This window comes from Mobula birostris, chromosome 7, assembly GCF_030028105.1.
Source record: "Mobula birostris isolate sMobBir1 chromosome 7, sMobBir1.hap1, whole genome shotgun sequence".
NCBI classification, from domain to species: domain Eukaryota; kingdom Metazoa; phylum Chordata; class Chondrichthyes; order Myliobatiformes; family Myliobatidae; genus Mobula; species Mobula birostris.
Window position 1 is genome coordinate 158,046,379 of NC_092376.1, and position 20,790 is coordinate 158,067,168.

The following is a 20,790-nucleotide window of genomic DNA, read 5'->3' on the forward strand; positions in this document are numbered from 1 at the left end:
TGAACATTGAATGGTCTTTTCATTATCCACCTCACCCAGAAATCAGAACAAGTCAAACAAATGAATGGCACCATCAAACAACAAATAAGTACCATGAGGAAGGTGTACTATGGCCTATGGTTCTTTCTATGCTCTCGTGTAGCATCAGAGTAACCCCAAACAAGAAAACTAAACTAAGTCCATTTGAGGTGGTAATAGGTGACCCTTTGTCCTTGCCAGAAGTTCTCAATCTCAGATGATACATATTATGGCAGACAGTTTAGTTTACTATTGTGTGAAATTAACCCAAACTGTCCAGTCTGTTTCTCAAGAGGATTCTGCCACTTGCAGTGATCCAACAGGAGGAGGACACATGATTCCTGGTGAGTAGACCCTGATTAAGAGCTTGATGGGGAGGTCCTTATGAACACAGTGATAAAAGTAGAAGGCAAAAGTAAGTGGGTACATGTAAGCCAGCAAAAGTAGTACCCAATAAGGACAACAAGCACTGTGGTGAAAGTGGTAGTAACCTCTTGACCCAGTGCCTATGCTGCTGGGTTACAGTGAGCAAATCATATAAACATCCAGAAAACTTCAAGTAAATTTACAACTACTTGACTTATGAAATTTATTCTAATATTATTTATTTTTGTCATTATTATTTAGCAACAATAACCTCCACCGAACCTTTCTTGTAGCTGCTTATCAGACTTGCAGAACAGCAAGGAGGAATTTTAGACCATTTTTCCCAGGCAAAACTGTTTCAGTTCATCAATACTTCAGGGATACCTTGCATGAACAGCCCTCTTCAGGTCGTGCTACAGCATCTCAATTGGGTTAAGGTCTGAATTCCAAACCACAAACGTTCTTCTTTTCAAACCAGTCTGTTATTGATTTACTCTTGTGTTTCAGGTCATTGTCTTGTTGCATTATCCAACTTCTACTAAAGCACCCTGACAGTCTCCTGTAAAGTGTCTTGACACAATTTTGAATTCATTGTCATTAACGACTGCAAGCTGTCCAGGCCCCAAGGCAGCAAAGTAGCCTCAAACTATCATTCTCCTTCCACTATGCTTCACAGTTGAGATGAGTTTTTGGTGTTGGTGTGTAGTGCCCTTTTTCCTCCAAATACTTCTGCCAAAAAGCTCAACTTTTGTCTCATCTGTCAACAGAGCATTGTCCCAGATGTGTGGAACATCCAGATGTTCTTTTGCAAACTTGAGACCCATAGCAATGTTTTTTTTTTTTGGAGAACAGTGGTTTCCTTTGTGGTGTTCTTCCATGAACACCATTCCTGTTCAGTGTTTTTCTTATATTGGACACATGGAGACTTTAGCAAGTTCCAGGGATTTCTGCAGGTCTTTTGTTGTTACCCTTTAGTTGTTTCTCACCTCCTTCAGCACTGCATATTGTGCTCTTTGGTGTGATCTTTGCAGGACGACCACTCCTAGGGAGAGTAGCAACAGTACTGAATTTTCTCTAGTTGTAGATAATCAGACATTTTATGAGAAATGCAGAAAACCGGGGAATTGCAAAGGGTTCACAATCATCTTCTTGCAAGTCTATGTGTGATAATATCTCCTCTCACTGACTATCAACACTGGCACACCTTAGCCTACTGCTTCTATTCTCTCTATATAGCCATGACTGTGCGGCTGCTGATAGCTCAAAAGCCATCTATAAATTTGATGATCATACAACCAATGTTAGCAGAATCTAAGCTGGAGACGAGATATACCAGCTTGCTGAGTGCTGCTGCAGCAGCAACAACCTTGCACTCAACGCCAGTAAGACTGAACAGCTGATTGTGGACTTCAGAAAAGGGCAAGGCGAGGGAACACAAAGCAATCTTCATAGAGGGATCAAAAGTAAAGAGAGCGAGCAATTTCAAGTTCCTGGGTATCAAGATCTCAGAGGATCTAATTTGGTTGCAGTTATAAAGAAGGCAAGACAGTGGCTTCATTTCATTAGGGTTTTGAAGAGATTTGGTTTGTCACCTAAAACACTCAAAAACTTCTACAGATGTACCATTGAGAGCATTCTGAAAGGCTGCATCACCGTCTGGTATGGGAGCAGCGCTACTGCACAGGACCAAAAGCTACAGAAAGCTCCAAGAATCGTCAACTCCATCTTGGTACTAGCCCACGTAGTCTTCAAGACATCAAGGAGTGGTGCCTCAGAAAGGCGGTATCCATCATTAAGGACCTCATCACCCTCTTCTCATTGTTACCGTCAGGAAGGAGATATAGGAACCCTCTGCCATCCAATTTCTAAATGAATATTGAACACTACCTCACTTTGTTTCTGTTTTTGCACTATTTTTAATTTAAGATACAAATATACTTAATGCAATTCATTGTTTTTTATTATCATGTGTTCCATTGTACTGCTGCCAGGTTAACAAATTTTACAACAGATGGCAGTAATGTTAAACCCAATTCTGATTTTAGCTTAGACTTCTGCACAGTGCTATGTACAATGAGCATGTCTTCCACATATCACCTTAAGCCAGATCATTTATGAAAATAATCAGCACGATTTAAGAAATATCGTATCTGACCCGATTCATGGGATATATCTGCATCTAATGTTCATGACAAAGCTCTTAAATCTTTTCAAGTGTTCACTATAAAACCATGGTACCCTGTGCATTCAATTTTACTTGAATACACAAGGTACCATTTGAGTAGAGCATGGTCCTAAATGGGGTAATGATTCTGAAATTTCCATTAGAAGAACATCACAATTCAACACAGCTCCAGGCAAGTACTAAGAGATTGCCTACATTCATGGAACAATATGTACTTTATATGCAGAAATGGAGCCTAGACCTCTCTTCCAAGTAATTGGTTAGGATCTTACTATTCAGAGTATCTTTTCCTTAAGCACAGATCCTAAGATATATGAGCAGAATTAAGCCACATAGCCATTGAGTCTGCTCTGTCATTTCATCATCAATGATCCATTTTTTTCTCTTAGCCCTAATCTCCTGCATTCCCCATATCCCTTCATGCTTTGACCAATCAAGAATCTATCAACCTCTGCCTTAAGTATACATCAGGACTTAGCCTCCACACATTCAACACTCTCTGGCTAAAGAAATTCCTCCACATCTCCATTCTAAAAGGACACCCCTCTATTCTGAGGCTATGTCCTCTGGTCTTAGACTCTCCCACCATAGAAAAAATATTTACTCCATCAAGGCCTTTCACCATTTGATAGGTTTCAATGAGGTCAGCCCTCATTCTTTTGAATTCCAGTGAATACAGGCCCAGATACTTCATATGACAAGTCATTCAAACCTGGAATCATTTTCGTGAGCCTCCTTTGAACCCTCTCCAGTTTCAGCACATCCTTTCTAAGAGAAGCAGCCCAAAACTGCTCACCATACTCCAAGTGAGGTCTCACCAGTGCTTTATAAAGTCTCAACATTACATCCTTGCTTTTATATTCTAGTCCTCTTGAAATGAATACTAACATCACATTTGCCTTCCTCACCAGACTCAACCTGCAAATTAACCTCTAGGGAATCCTGCACAAGGACTCCCAAGTCCCCTTGCACCTCAGCTTTAGTATTTCCTAAATGGAGAGAAAATACAAAGTGCATGGCCATATATTTCCCGTCACTGTATTCCATCTGCCACTTTTGTTCATTCTTCTAATTTGTCCAAGTCCTCTTCTTCCTCAAAACTACCTGTCCCTCTACCCATCTTCGTTTCATCTGCAAACTTTGCAACAAAGATATCAATTCCATCATTCAAATCCTTAACATATAATGTGAAAAGAATCTGCCCCATACAGACCCCTGTGGAACACTAGTTGCTGGCAGCCAACCAGAAAAGGCTGCCTTTATTCCAGCTCTTTGCTTCCTGCATCACCCACTGCTTTATCCATGTTAGAACCTTTCCTATAATACCATGGGCTTGTAGCTGGTTAAGCAGCCTCATGTGTGACACCTTGTCAAAGGCCTTCTGAAAATCCAAGTACACATCAACTGGTTCTCCTTTGTTTATCCTGCTTGTTATTTCTTCAAAGAATTCCAAAAGTTTTCTCAAGTAAGATTTTCCCTTGAGAAACTATGCTGACGAAGGCCTATTTTATCGTGTGCCTCCAAGTACCCTGAAACCACATCCTTAATAATTGACTCCAACATCTTCCCATCCACTGCAGTCAGACTAACTGGCCTATAGTTTCCTTCCTTCTGCCTCTCTTGCCTTCTTGAACACTGGAATGACATTTGCAATTTTTCAGTCTTCCAGAACCATTCCAGAATCTTGTGATTCTTGAGTGATCAACCAATGCCTCCACAATCTCTTCAGCCACCTTGTTCAGAACCCTGGGGTGTACACCACCTGGTCCAGTTGACTTACCTACCTTCAGACATTTCAATTTCCCAAGAACTTTCTCCCTAGTAATTGCAACTTCACACACTCATGACACCTGGAACATCCATCATACTGCTAGCGTCTTCTACATTGAAGGCTGATGCACAGTACTTACTCAGTTCATCTGCCATTTCCTTATTCCCCCCCCCCCATGACTACCTCCCTAGCATCATTTTCCAGCAGTTTGATATCCACTCTCACCTCTCTTTTACACTATGTACCTAAGAAACCTTTGGTATCCTCTTTAATATTACTGGCTAGCTTAACTTCGTATTCAACCTTCACCTTCTTAATGACTTTTTAAAGTTGTGTTCTGTTGGTATTTGAAAGCTTCCCAATCCTCCAACTTCCCACTAATTTTTGCTCCATTATATGCTCCCTCCTTGGCTTTTATGTTGGCTTTGACTTCTCTTGTTAGCCATGGTGGTGTCAACTTGCCTTTAGAATACCTCTTCCTCTTTGGGATGTATACAGTATATCATGTGCCTTCCAAATTGCTTCCAGAAATTCCAGCCATTGCTGCTCTGGAATCATCCCTGCCAGTGTTTTCCCCCCCCCCAATCAATTTTGGCCAATGCCTCTGTCATGGCTCTGCAATTCCTTTTACTCCACTTTAACACTGATACATCTGACTTTAGCTTCTCCTTCTCAAATTTCAAGGTGAATTCAATCATATTATGTTCACTTCCCCTGCCCCCCCACCCAAGGTTTCTTTATCTTAAGCTCTATAATCAATTTTGGTTCATTGCACAACACCCAATCGAGAACAGCCCATTCCCTAGTAGGCTCACCCACAAATTGCTCTAAAAAGCCATCTCGTAGGCATTCTGGAAATTCCCCCTCTTGGAATCTAGCACCAATCTGATTTTGCCAATCTACCTACATATTGAAATCCCTCATGACTATTTTAACTATTGTCCTTGCTACAAGACATACACACACCTTACCTTTACCTCCAGAGTATAGAAGTAAATGAGCCATATCAGAAGGAGAACATTTTGCATTTCCATTTTATGGTGTTGCAAGGAGTAATAAGATTAAAAATGCTGCTGCCGCCTTAGAAAGTTAAGAAATGACACTATGAAGCCTTGTCATAAGTAACAACAGAAATGGTCACCATGCGCAAGATGGGTCTTCAAAATCATATGGTATTAGATCTTCTCTTATCAGATATGTAAGCACAACACTCCATCCCTATAACTACATGTTCCCCCTTAACTGCCAAGTCTGAAGACAACTAATTTGGCCAGTCATATCTGTAAAGACATAAAATACATCTGATGGATGGAATTTCTTTGATAAGATTCATTTAAGGCTTAGAAACTGGAGTTATTCAATATTACAGGTCATATTATTCGTATTAATATGCCTCATCACAATGTACTTATTGTTTTGCTTGTTTAAAGGAAGTAAGTGTAGGGGGTCTCTTCTTTGTATGTTAAATTTAAAATGGCTTCTTTGTTATGTTAATCTTTTAAATTGCTGCGTATGTGGATTAAAATGGCTTCTATGTTATGTTAAATGCTGAGAAAGTCTCTGGCTAGACATTTGCTTGGGTTATACAGACAGCAGGGTGCTATTAGCCAATGGGTGTTCAGGTTATCATTTCTTGGGGTGATAATGCTGTCTCATATGACTGGGAATGGGGTTTTTGGCGGGGAGTCGGAGGAGAGACGGGGAGGACGACGGATGTGCGGGGGTTTTTGGCGGGGAGTCGGAGGAGAGACGGGGAGGACGACGGATGTGCGGGGGTTTTTGGCGGGGAGTCGGAGGAGAGACGGGGAGGACGACGGACGTGCAGAAAGACTCCGGTTGATCACTCCGAGTGGTCCCGAGCCGTGAGTCGTGAGTCGACGGGGTCCGGGTGGTCCCGAGCCGCGAGCCGACGGGGTCCGGGTGGTCCCGAGCCGCGAGCCAACAGGATCCGGGTGGTCCCGAGCCGCGAGCCAACAGGGTCCGGGGGGTCGCCAGGAATTTCTGAGCTCCAACTTGTGCACAAAGAACTTGGACTTTGATAAGTCCGGCGCCTTTTTTTTCCCCATTACTTCCTTTTCTGTATCGAACATATAAATTTCATAGACTTAGTAATATCTATAAGGTGCACTTGGTAAACTGTACTGTGTGTGCTGGCTAATGATTGATGTTTGGGATTGATTCGGGTGGCAGTGGTACAGCAACCGACCCAGCGGGAAGCGTTCAGGCCGATGCCGGGCGGGATTTCCCCTAGACAAATACCAGCCAATATAGCTGAGCGTTACAAGTGGGGGCTACCGTTCTGGATTTGGATTTTCGGTAAAGCTATAATAGTCGCTGTGTTAAGTAGTATGAAGATGAATCGAGATAAGATTGTAAATTGGTGTGAATTAGAGGATGTACTGGTGAATCATGCGTGCGTGCTAAGTGGGATGGATTTCCGCATTTCGGGAGATGCACTAGTGTGAGGGTTGAGTTTGATTAAAAGGTATTGGGCAGGTAGAACTTATAGCTAGAAGGTGTGGGAAAGAAGTGGAGTCCAGCTGGGTGTTGGTTCGGACCAGTGCCGACGTCATGACGTTGGAACTACCAGCGACAGTCCACGTCCAGGGGGAGGCGGGGCCGTGGGGTCTCCACACCCTCCCGGAGGACGAAAGTGAGGAGGTGCCAGAGGAGGAGCTAGATGAGTCCCCAGGGGAGGTGCCAGTAGCCAGGGGTGGAGGGTTAGAGTGGGAAGTCTTGGCCAGGCCCTGCCCCCCAGTTAGGGGTGAGACCTCCGAGTTAGCAGCTGCCATTACCTCCCTGGTGAGAAGGGTCGAGGGGCCCCGCCTGAAGCTGAGAATTTTCACAGGAGCCACACCCACCCCAGAAGGGGAGGACGACTATGAGGTATGGATTGAGAATACGACCCAGTTGTTAGAGGCGTGGTCAGTTTTGGATGAGGAAAAGAGACGGCGATTGGTGGAAAGTTTGAGGGGCGGGGCGGAGCGGCCAGTGTAGTCCGTGAGCTGACAGTGGAAAGGCCCTTGGCTTCCCTGTCGGATGTGTTTGGACGCTTCGGAGGAAGTATTTGGACTGTCAGGAGATCCCTGGGGACTTTTAGTGGCGTTTCAAAACATGGGGCAGGGAAGAGGGGAAAGCTCTGAGAATACATTTTCCGGCTGGAAGGAAGGCTTACAGGGTTGCGGCGCCGAGGGGTAGCGAAGGCGGACGAAGTGGCGAAGTCAGATATGTAACAGTCCCCGTGAGGGTGAGTGTCCGACAGGTAGGCCCAGGCTGTCTGAACCGGAAGAGTCAGCAGAGGAAGTACAGAGGTCTCAGAGGAGTAGGGACCCCCCGGAGAGGTTGACTTACACAGCGCCCAGAGAACAGGAGCCCTGGGAAGTTATGTCACTGCTTTATGCACCTGGGTTGGGTTTTGTGTTTTGCAAGGAGCACTGGTGAACCCTGTTAACGTCATGAGGGCATGACTTTTATTTGGTGGGGGGGGAGAATGTAGGGGGTCTCTTCTTTGTATGTTAAATTTTAAATGGCTTCTTTGTTATGTTACTCTTTTAAATTGCTGCGTATGTGGATTAAAATGGCTTCTATGTTATGTTAAATGCTGAGAAAGTCTCTGGCTAGACATTTGCTTGGGTGAAACAGACAGCAGGGTGCTATTAGCCAATTGGTGTTCATGTTATCACTTCTTGGGGTGATAATGCTATCTCATATGACTGGGAACGGGGGCGGGGAGTTGGAAGAGAGACAAGGAGGACAGCGGACATGCAGAAAGGCTCCGGTCGATCACTCTGGGTGGTCCCAAGCCGTGAGCCGACGGGGTCCGGGTGGTCCCGAGCTGCGAGCCGACAGGGTCCGGGTGGTCGCCAGGATTTTCTGAGCTCCAACTTGTGCACAAAGAACTTGGACTTTGATAAGTCTGGTGCCTTTTTTTCCCCATTACTTCCTTTTCTGTATCGAACTTACATAAATTTCATAGACTTAGTAATATATATTAAGTGTACTTGGTAAACCGTACTGTGTGTGCTGGCTGATGAGTGATGTTTGGGATCAATTCGGGTTGCAGTGGTGCAGCAACCGTCCCAGCGGGCAGCGTCCAGGCCGGTGCCGGGCAGGATTTCCCCTAGACATATACCAGCCAATATAGCTGAGCGTTACATAAGTAATAAAACAGTAAAAACTTGCACAGTGTGCCTACTGATCTGCCTAACAATGACATAATACTATGAATACTTTGAAGAATAGATACCCTTTGCTATTTCCTATCTTAGGCAGATCTTGATTATTTTATACTTTACATGTCAGTTTTTCTGCTTCTGAATTTTCAGATGCAATAATTCTAAATGTGTGATTTAGAATCAAAGTTGGATTCATCTGTGTAATTGTTACTTTCTTTGCAGGTTAACAATTATCTGTTCATATTTTAAGTACTTCTTATATACATATAACAGATTAATATGCTTCCTATGGCCACAGTATGTATATGCAGTTGTTCAATATGTCCCCTGGTGGTTACATTGGTACAATTCTGGGATGTTCTGAAAACCTCTCGGTGCTGCATTATTTGAATAAGAGCTCTTTCATTATCTATGAATTGCCCTTATCAATTTAGTATAAAAGGAGCTGCATGAGTTTTTTTTTCGCTTCTACCTCCCTTTGCTTAGCTGACCTCTACCACTGTCAGTTTGAATTTTCCTTTGTTCTATCAATGCTAAATAAGATAATCGTGAAGCAACAAGTTTTGTGCATCTTTTCTACCTACTGCAGGAATTTTGTATTAAAACATAAGAACCCACAGAGTGGACATCACCACTAGCCTGCATTGATTGAACCACGTAGACCCCATGGCCAAGAATTCACACTGGTGTCTCTACTTCCTCAGAAATCTGGCATGTCCCCTTTGACCCTCACAAACTTTTACAGATGCACCATAGAAGGCATCTATCTGGATGCTTCATAGCTTGGTACGGCAACTAGACTGCAAGAAACAGCAGAGTTGTGGACACGGCTCAGCCATCATTGAAACCAGCCTCTCCTCATGAACACTGTTTACACCTTGCTGTCTCAGTAAGCAGCCATCATAATCAAAGACCCCATCCACCCTGGATATTCTCTTTTTCTCTCCCTCCCATTGAGCAGGAAAACAAGCCTGAAAGCATGAACCAGTGTCAAAGACAACTTCTATCCCATTGTGAGAAGACTATGAATGATCCCCAGTGCAATGAAGACAGGCTCTTTGATCTCTCAGTCTCTCACGTTATAGCCTTGCAGCTTATTGTCCGAACTGTACTTTTTCTATAAATGTAACACTTTATTCTGTATTATTATTGCTTTCCCTTTATATATCTCAATGCACTGATATGAAGCAATCTGCCTGGATGTACACAAGACACATTTTTCACTGTACCTCTGAACCTGGATGAATTTACCAGTTCTCATTTCGCATATCAACAATAGATTCAGAACTAATGCTGGTGCACATCTAATTCTGTGTCAATAGCCAAATAAAGCAACATATATAGAGAAAAATCAATTCTTAACCAGAAACCACAGCATTACATTTCTCTTTTACCACCTGCATACTCCCAAAACAATGAGCACAATATCAGGTTCAACAAGAAAACACCAAATGAAGTAGTATTGCTGACATCACACATCCAATTTCACAGATTCACGCCCAAATTAGATTTCACTGAACTCTATTGCTCCTGCTGAAGAACAAACAGGTAATAAATGCTCTACCCCTATGTACATTGAATTTGAAAATCTGACTTATGATTGCTTCAATGTGCATACAAAAGGCATTTTACAAAGGGCAGCAAAATGAAAATTACTTACCATTTTGCTTGAGGATGAGTGGAGGTTGACTTCGGTGCTGAATTGTACCTCTCTGCAATTAAAATCTCATTATTAAAATATTTTTCAATGGCCAAAAATTTAGGCCTATTATGTGCAATAACTTTGCACACATTTTGTAAGACAAGACCTCCATTAATCAGAATAAGTACACCTGGACAGTGGATGATCTGTGCTCAATTGATGCTAGTACAATAAAAATGGCATCAGTAAACTTTGAAGATACTTTTCACTTCAAACAGTTCTCATTTAACTTCTAAGGAGTGTTTGATGGCTCTGGGCCTGTGGTCGCTGGACTTAAGAATAACAAAAGTGATCTCAGTGAAACCTACTGAATATCTAAAGGCCTAGATAGAGTGAAGAGAATGTTTGCATTAGCAGGAGTCCAGAAAGAATGCACAGCCTTAGAATATAAGGATGTTCATTTAGAACAGAGATGAGGAAGTTCTTAATCAGTGGGTGGTGAATCTGTTGAGTTCATTGTCATAGATATCTGTGGAGGTCAGAAAGGGCGTGAAAGGTAATAGGGGGAAAGCAGGAGAATGAGGTTGAGGGAGAAAATAAATCAGCCAAGATTGAATAGCAGAGCAGACTTGGAGTGAATAGCTTATTTCTGCTCCTACAGCTTATACTATCCAGTGACTCTTGCTTTGTAGCCACTGTTCATGATCCAATTGTCTTGCTGTTGCAAAGCTGCCGAACGAGATTATACTAAGAGGGTGAAAGCTGTCAATACAGATAGGCAGTCAACTTGAAGTGTAACAGGACAGGGTTTATGCAACCTGATTTAACAAGGAGAATTAGTGGAATCAGGATTGGCGGGGTGCTGGTAATCTTAAGTGGAAAAAAGCAACGCATTTGGTTTTCCCCAGCCTTTTATCATGGAAGGAAAGCAATATTTTAGAAACTTGACTAACTATATGGTGATATTAGAAGTGTGGTGCACAAAGTGAACCCAGCTGAAGAGATTTAGAATAGAGTCAAGAACAATGCACTTCCAGCTTTCACTACCATGGGCTTTTCATTAATTCATCATTATGGTGAAAAACAATGTTTCATACAAAATTTCAAAAGTTGCTCAACTCCTTGTTTATGTATCTCCTAAAAGATAGGTTTAATGACCACGAACCAACTTTTTTTTTGGTTCACATGTAGGCATCTACTTCAAAATGAAGAAAAGCAGGCCGAGTTTATATGTAGTTCCATAATGACAGGTCTATTTCTGATATTTGTGGTTGCAAAATGCAAGTACATTATCTGATTACTGTCTACCTTCTCTCAAAAGAAGAAATTAAAATTCACGTTCAATGCCCGTTTAGGTAAGGTAAAAAGAAAATTTACCTACTTCATTGACCTTAGTAAGTCAGATGATACAAATTTCTACTGAAAGGAAAGTCACACCACATAATGAAAGAAATTCATTGTAATAGCTTTAAATACTTACTCTGCCCTTGTACACTGTAGTTAACATGCTGAGATTCCTAAAAAAATAAAAGACAATATAAAATATGAAATGTACCACAACAATAATGGACTGGAAATGGAACAAACTCCTCTTCGACTCCTTGATTTGCTGGCTATTAAAATGTTAGTAAATTTTCAGAATGCACTTTACCTTCAAATTCATATACATTTTGCAATTTTACTCATACAGGCTGTAAACAATTCTGGAGGCACAGCAACAATTTAAGGTTACTCACCACCTTGGTGAGAAATATTTTCTACACTCACCAACATGAACTTTCCACTCACCAAAATCTGTTAATTGATTGTTAGTCAGAGAACCTGAATCTTAAGAGTTAAAATGAACTTTTGATGCGGCTAAGAATCTTGTGGTTAGGGAAGAACAGCTACAGGTCAAACAAAGGATCAGATGCAGCATGAAAACAAAGAAAAATGGAGAGAAGAAACACCACAGTTAATTCTAAGCTACAATATTTTTTTCAACCTGCTAAAGATGGAAAGTAGCAGAAATCATTCAAGCTAATTACTGATTTACCTTTATACTCCATGCATTTTAAGTATAAATATAAATGAATACAAACAATATTTAAAATTAATGCTTTCTGCAGTCAAGTATTAGTACAAATATTTAAATCTGTTGACATATTGTGCCTCAACTTGGGTATGAATATTTTCTATCAAGAGCTGTTCAAAATTACACAATGTCTGATTTAAGCACATTCAATTTGAAAGACCGCATGGTTAGATTAAATACTGACAGGCTGCATGCAAAATATTTCCCACTAGAGAGGATACAAATATACCAAAGTTAATGCCAATTGTGAATTCCTCTGTAATGGTTTGAAACATAACTGATCTTTTGATATTTCTTCTCTTTCATCATCCAATCACAAGCTTGTATCTACATTACTTCTTTCCTTGGCTACATCATACAACCTCTCTTCTTATATCCCTTATTTGATTCCAAATTCAAATATTCCATTTCTGTAGAGGTAAATGCAGACACCCACCTTTGTTGGAAATGGAAATTTTGATGGCTCAGCTTTGCATGGTGTATGAATTGCTGTCAGTGGTGGTGGCCAGGAGTGAGTCATTTCCTGTAGCACACAGAATGCATTGGGTCAGAATTTTACTCTACGTTGGATGCTTCCACAGTAATAAGCTATTTTAAGTTGTTTCATTTTAAATATTAACGCCAGTTAGAAATTCAGTATTCTAGAACTTAATTTGTAGTATTTAATTCTACAACCATATATTTCATTGCAAATTCTTGTTGGTCATTTCTATGTTGAAAACTGGTACATGTATTAATTTCCAATTACCACCCCCACCATCAACAAGTGTTGCTGGTGCAATCCTACAATATGAATTTGCATCGTGGTTCCAATGTTTGTAAAGAAAATATTGAAAAGACTTTTAATTTATGCATGATCAACTAATAAATCAATTACCCCTTAGATCACACTTGGCCTTTAACTTGATCATGTAGGTCAACCAACAAATTCAGAATACTTCATACGGTTGAACACATTTAATTTTAGATCCACAATCTTAAATAAACTGAACTGCATTTCTACTATATGGATTGAAACAGAGCACATTTATGATAGAACATAAGAACATAGGAAAAGCATACTATTATAATTAACAAATACTTACTTTCTGTTCTTTCCACCCATTTTGGATTACTTTTTATTCTGCTGACTAAAACACTGCTCTGCACTTAATCATGAAATTGTTTAGCAAAATCAGGAAATAAAACACCCAATTTTAGGGAATTTTAAAGTGTTCTCATAGGAGATCTAGTGAGGATTAGCAACCATATTTCTATGGATGCATTTATCTTGAGCCAGAACAACTGGAACTCATGCACGCTACATCTTCAGTGCAGCTCAACGGATTAAATACATCATCTGCTCTGGCTGAGCATCATTACGGTTGTATGGCTGCATTTGACTAATACTGTATGTTTAATTAGGTAGAATAGAATAATTTCCTTCAGTTATTGATGAAAGGAAAATATGGCCTTCCTATAAAGTAAGTGAAAACACAATGTTGATCTTGCTTACAATCAACCATAAGGCAAGCAACCAATATGCACTGAAGTGAAAAGGGTGGGAGATGAAAAATGTGGCCAAAATACATGAAGACTTCCAGAATTATGCCCAGGCAATATCAGCCCCTCAAATAAAGGACTTTGGAAATGGTATGAATAGAAAAGAAATAGCCCAAACAGGAATACTATTACCCATAATCAGAAATATACCTTCAAAATTTCATCCACACAGCTGGCGTCACCTGAGACAGAAGACTGAAAAGTTCAAAAAGAAATCATAAGTGATTGTCTGATCATTTCATTCCTGTTATACACCAACATCACAATCATTAACAATATTATTAACAAAACTAAATTAGGTCCAATATGATTACATTCTTAAAAAAGGTGAAACAAACCAGTATAAACAAAAAATACTGGAAACACACAGGTGAAGCAGCATTTGTGGATAAAGACTGAACACTTCAGCTGAAGAACTTTATTTTCTCACAAAGTGTAATAGACCATTTCCCTTTCCTCAGTTGCTGTTGATCCACTGGAGCGATTTCAGCATTTGCAGTTTTTAAAACTTGCTCTTTCTAATTAAAGTTTTCAAAATTATCTGAATTGGAAATATTTCAAATTGTCCTATGCACAAAGCTCCAATGGAAATCCCTCGCTGTAATGATTCAAGGGAGCTCACGACAACCTTGACAAAGTTGTGATGAGCAGTAAATGATAGTCTTGACACAGAGATCCTGAAAAATATATTTTTTAAAATTATGTAGTGGATTCCAGTGATTTAGGACACAGCGGGACCAGTACATTTTGGGCCAATTAAGTGCTTGTCCAAATTAGCTGACGTTTTATGGAAGTAGTTTATAAAGATATCAAAGAGACAAACTGAGTAACAGATTACATGAAATATAGACAAATTAGAACACTATCAATAGTACTACAGTACTATAAAGTGGTATTAGTTCTTAATAGTTATCGGAGGAATTCATCCAGTGCACCCAACAAGCAGTATCAGCCAGGCACCTAGTGCAGATAATGGACTACCTTCAAACAATGCTGTGTAAAACATTTAAAAGAATGAAGAGATTAGATATTGTTGGTCAATTTATTGAAAAGGTTATGCCAGAATAGTATTTTTTGGAGAATTTCTCATGAACCTGTATATTCATGCAGCTATCACCCCTCGTTTCTCATGGATGCTGGATGGCCGAGTATACAGCCTATTCAAATATTCATATTTTTCTTTTGAACCTGGTTGAGCATTAAGCTGAAAACTCAGTAAAATATTATCAATTGACTGGAACAAATATGGCTGTTAACACCACCAAACATAATTCAACATTATAGTGGAGAACACAAGCTTCCTTAACAAGAACCAGCTGTTTTACACATTCACTCAAGTGTTGCTCCAAAGACTCCTGAATAAATTCTGAACCAGGAATAAACAAAAGACTAGTTTACTGTATTTTACCTACTACAGATCTTTCCTGTCTGGGCAGAGATACTCCTATTTACTTGGACAACAGTAAACACAGAACATAGAAAACCTGCAGCACAATACAGGCTATTTGGCCCACAATGCTGTGCCGAAACATGTACTCACTTTAGAAATTATCTAGTATTACCCACAGCCCTCTATTTTTCTAAGCTCCGTCTACCTATCCAAGAGTCTCTTAAAAGACCCAATTGTATTCATCTCCACCACCATCGCCGGCAGCCCATTCCACGAACTCACCACTCTGTTAAAAACTTACCCCTGACATCTCCTCTGTACCTTCTTCCAAGCACCTTAAAACTGTGCCCTCTCACGTTAGCCATTTCAGCCCTGGGAAAAAGCCTCTGACAATCCACATGATCAATGCCTCTTATCATCTTATACACTTCTGTCAGGTCACCACTCATCCTCCGTCACTCCAAGGAGAAAAGAAAGTGTTCACTCCACGTATTCTCATGAGGCATGCTCCCCAATCCAGGCAACATCCTTGTAAATCTCCCCTGAATCCTTTTTATGGTTTCCATATCCTTTCTGTAGTGAGGTGACCAGAACTGAGCACAGTATTCCAAGTGGGGTCTGATCAGGGCCCTATATAGCTGCAACATTACCTCTCAGCTCTTAAACTCAATCCCACAACTGATGAAAGCCAATGCACCATATGCCTTCTTAACCACAGAGTCAACCTGCGCAGTAGCTTTGAGTGTCCTATGGACTCGGACCCCAAGAGCCTTCTGATCCTCCACACTGCCAAGAGTCTTACCATTAATACTATATTCTGCCATCATATTTGACCTACAAAAATGAATCACCTCACACTTATCTGGGTTGAACTCCATCCACCACTTCTCAGCCCAGTTTTGCATCCTATCGATGTCCTGCTGTAACCTCTGACAGCCCTCCACACTATCCACAACACCCCCAACCTTTGTGTCATCAGCAAATTTACAAACCCATCCCTCCTCTTCCTCATCCAGGTCATTCATAAAAATCACAGAGAGAAGGGGTCCCAGAACAGACCCCTGAGGCACACCACTGGTCACCGACCTAGAAGCAGAATATGACCTGTCTACAACCACTCTGTCTTCTGTGGTTAAGCCAATTCTGGATCCACAAAACAAGGTCCCCTTGGATACCATGCCTCCTTACTTTCTCAATAAGCCTTGCATGGGGTACCTTATCAAATGCCTTGCTGAAATCACTGCTACAGTCACTGCTCTATCTTCAACGTGTTTAGTCACATTCTCAAAAAATTCTATCAGGCTCGTAAGGCACGACCTGCCTTTGACAAAGCCATGCTGACTATTCCTAATCATATTATGCCTCTCCAAAGGTTCATAAATACTGCCTCTCAGGACCTTCTCCATCAACTTAACAACAACTGAAGTAAGACTCACTGGTCTATTATGTCCTGAGCTATTTCTACTCCCTTCCTTGAATAAGGGAACAACATCTGCAATCCTCCAATCCTCCGGAACATTTCCCATCTCCAATGATGATGCAAAGATCATTGCCAGAGGCTGAGCAATCTTCTCCCTCGCCTCCCATAGTAGCCTGGGATATATCTTGTCCAATACCGGTGACTTATCCAACTTGATGCTTTCCAAAAGCTCCAGCACATCCTCTTTCTTAATGTCCATATCCTCAAGCTTTTCAGTCTGCTGTAAGTCATCCTTACAATCACCAAGGTCCTTTTCCATAGTGAATACTGAAGCAAAGTATTCATTAAGTACCTCTGCTATACACACTTCTCCACTGTCACACTTGATTGGTCCTGTTCTTTCACATCTTATCCTCCTGCTCCTCACATACTTGTAGAATGCCTTGGGGTTTTCCTTAATCCTGTCTGCCAAGGCCTTCTCATGGCCCCTTCTGGCTCTCCTAATTTCATTCTTAAGCTCCTTCCTGCTAGCCTTATAATCTGCTAGATCTCCATCATTACCTAGTTTTTTTTTCAACCTTTTGTCAGTTTTTCTTTTCTTCTTGACTTGATTTTTTACAGCCATTGTACACCATAGTTCCTGTACCCTACCAAGCTTTCCCTGTCTCATTGGAACGTACCTATGCAGAACACCATGCAAATATCCCCTGAACATTTGCCACATTTCTGCTGCACACTTCACTGAGAATATCTGTTCCCAATTTATGCTTCCAAGTTCCAGCCTGATAGTTCATATTTCCCCTTACTCCAATTAAACACTTTCCTAACCTGTCTGTTCCTTTCTCCCTCCAATGCTATGGTAAAGGAGATAGAATTGGGATCACTATCTCCAAAATGCTCTCCCACTGAGAGACCCGATACCTGACCAGGTTCACTTCCCAATATCAGATCAAGTACAGCCTCTCCTCTTGTAGGTTTATCTACATATTGTGTCAGGAAACTCTCCTGAACACACCTAACAAACTCCACCCCATCTAAACCCCTTGCTCTAGGGAGATGCCAATCAATAGTTGGGAAATTAAAATCTCCCACCATGATAACCCTATTATTACATCTTTCCAGAATCTCTCTTCTTATCTGCTCCTCGATTTCCCTGTTACTATTGGGTAGTCTATTTAAACAAAAACAGTCGCTTTAAAAAAACCCTTCCTGTTTCCAACTTCCACCAGTAAACAACTCAGTAGACAATCCCTCCATGACTTCCTCCTTTTCTGCAGCCCTGACACTATCGCTGATCAGCAATGCCATGTCCCCACCTCTTTTGCCTCTCTCCCTGTCCTTTCTGAAACATCTAAAGCCTGGCGCTCAAAGTAGCCATTCCTGTCCCTGAGCCATCCAAGTCTCTGTAATGGCCACAACATCATAGCGTCAAGTACTGATCCATGCTCTAAGCTCATTCGCTGTGGTCAAGATACTCCTCACATTAAAATAGACCCATCTCAAATCATCAGTCTGAGCACATCCCTTCTCCATCACCTGCCTATCCTCCCTCTCACGCTGCCTACAAGCTTTCTCTATTTATGAGCCAACTGCCCTTACCTCCGTCTCTTCAGTTTGGTTCCCACCCATCAATTCCAGGTTAAAATCTTCTCCAATAGCCTTAGCAAACCTCCCTGCCAGGATATTGGTCCTCCTCGGATTCAAGAGCAACCATCCTTATTGCACAGGTCACGCCTGCCCCAAAAGAAGTCCCAATGATCCAGAAATCGGAACCTCTGCCCCCTGCTCTAATCTCTCAGCCACGCATTTATCCTCCACCTCACTCTATTCCTATACTCACTGTTGTGTGGCACAGGCGGTACTGCTCTTGTGGTCCTGCTTCTTAGCTTCTTTTCTAACTCCCTGTATTCTGTTTTCTGGACCTCCTCCCTTTTCCTACCAATGTCTTTGGTACCAATATGTACCATGACCTCTGGCAGTTCACCTTCCCACTTCAGGATATCATGGACAAACAGAAAAGCTGGAAATAATTTGTAATGATAATGAATATTGTGCCAATCAGCAGTAGCTTTGTAGTCTACGAACAAGAAGCCACTTTACTTCATATAATTGTGGACATGCAATCAAATCAGCAAACATTATAGCTGAGCCTGGGGCAATCTATTCAATTTTGAATTAGTTTAAGCAAATTTATGTAAAAAATAATGACCTATTTCATTCAGTGATTGCATAACAGGGTACAAAGGAATGGGCTTCTTGATCACTAATGCACATCTTCTACAATTCTATCTCTGGGTAAGTCTCAATGGAAGCTGTAGATGAACTGAAATATTATTATTTAATTGGTTACTATGTGATAACCTAACAGTTTGACTGACGCTATTGATCAAGAATCATACAGTGGTTCAAGATTAAGCTTTATGTATTTTGTTACAAATACGCAGCACTGCTAGATGCAAAGTACAGTAAAACCCTTATAACCCAGCATACTCAGAACTCAGACTGTCAAACTTTCTAGATTAATAGACGTCATTTCAATTAATATCATCATGCACTTCAACTTGACTTTAAAAAAAAAACCGATGTTACTTAGTGTAAGAAGTACTGTGTAACCAGGTATGATTAAATGGAGGCTCCAATGAGCAGAAAGCAGGGTAGGCTGGAGGGTGGGAAGTGATGGTACAGGAACTGGGTCCTTAACGAGTGAGAAATGAAAGTGTAAGAAATAGGATGGGAGGAGAGGGGAGAATGGAAGAATTGAGCAGGAACTCAAGTTCCAATGTGCAGGAAAGTGCGGAAATGGCATGAGTGAGAAGGGCGGAAGGTAGTGAGACCTACATAATCTTATCAGACACGCACTGAAGTATCAGAATTTCCAAATCATTAGATGGTGAATGATTAGAATTGTAGTGTCTACACTTTAAACCTTCCCAACTTCGTAAAAAAAAAATGAAAGTTAAGTGTGCCAAAATTAAGCTGAGAAGATTTGGAAAGTATGCTACAACAATTGTTCATCCCAGTTTGGCAAAAGAATAAATCAAGGAAGGTAGCGCACCCGTGGCTGACAAGGGAAATTAGGGATAATATCAATTCCAAAGAAGAAGCATACAAATTAGCCAGAAAAAGTGGCTCACCTGAGGACTGGGAGAAATTCAGAGTTCAGCAGAGGAGGACAAAGGGCTTAATTAGGAAGGGGAAAAAAGATTATGAGAGAAAACTGGCAGGGAACATAAAAACTCACTGTAAAAGCTTTTATAGATATGTAAAAAGGAAAAGACTGGTAAAGACAAATGTAGGTCCCCTACAGACAGAAACAGGTGAATTGATTATGGGGAGCAAGGACATGGCAGACCAACTGAATAATTACTTTGGTTGTGTCTTCACTAAGGAGGACATAAATAATCTTCCAGAAATAGTAGGGGACAGAGGGTCCAGTGAGACGGAGGAACTGAGCGAAATACATGTTAGTAGGGAAGTGGTGTTAGGTAAATTGAAGGGATTAAAGGCAGATAAATCCCCAGGGCCAGATGGTCTGCATCCCAGAGTGCTTAAGGAAGTAGCCCAAGAAATAGTGGATGCATTAGTGATAATTTTTCAAAACTCGTTAGATTCTGGACTAGTTCCTGAGGATTGGAGGGTGGCTAATGTAACCCCACTTTTTAAAAAAGGAGGGAGAGAGAAACCTGGGAATTATAGACCGGTTAGCATAACGTCGGTGGTGGGGAAACTGCTGGAGTCAGTTATCAAAGATGTGATAACAGCACATTTGGAAAGCGATGAAATCATCAGACAAAGTCAGCATGGATTTGTGAAAGGAAAATCATGTCTGACGAATGAACCAGTGGATGTGGTATATTTGGATTTTCAAAAGGCTTTTGACAAGGTCCCACACAGGAGATTAGTGTGCAAACTTAAAGCACACAGTATTGGGGGTAAGGTATTGATGTGGATAGAGAATTGGTTAGCAGACAGGAAGCAAAGAGTGGGAATAAACGGGACCTTTTCAGAATGGCAGGCAGTGACTAGTGGGGTACCGCAAGGCTCAGTGCTGGGACCCCAATTGTTTACAATATATATTAATGACTTGGATGAGGGAATTAAATGCAGCATCTCCAAGTTTGTGGATGACACGAAGCTGGGCGGCAGTGTTAGCTGTGAGGAGGATGCTAAGAGGATGCAGGGTGACTTGGATAGGTTGGGTGAGTGG

General features: G+C 41.2%; 1 protein-coding gene across 7 annotated transcripts in view; it reads right to left on the bottom strand.

Moving 5' to 3' along the window:
- The window catches only part of aff4 (AF4/FMR2 family, member 4), a 114,121-nt gene that overhangs the window by 54,884 nt on the left and 38,447 nt on the right, over positions 1-20,790 (bottom strand). For 5 of the 7 annotated variants that reach the window (XM_072264002.1, XM_072263999.1, XM_072264000.1 and 2 more), the window contains 4 exons: positions 13,924-13,968; positions 12,668-12,754; positions 11,638-11,674; positions 10,176-10,227 (listed from right to left, as the gene is read on the bottom strand). In XM_072264002.1, the coding sequence (XP_072120103.1) occupies positions 10,176-10,227; positions 11,638-11,674; positions 12,668-12,754; positions 13,924-13,968 (221 nt within the window). The remainder of the gene's footprint in view (positions 1-10,175; positions 10,228-11,637; positions 11,675-12,667; positions 12,755-13,923; positions 13,969-20,790) is intronic. The other 2 variants (XM_072264006.1, XM_072264005.1) reach the window with 1 other exon arrangement.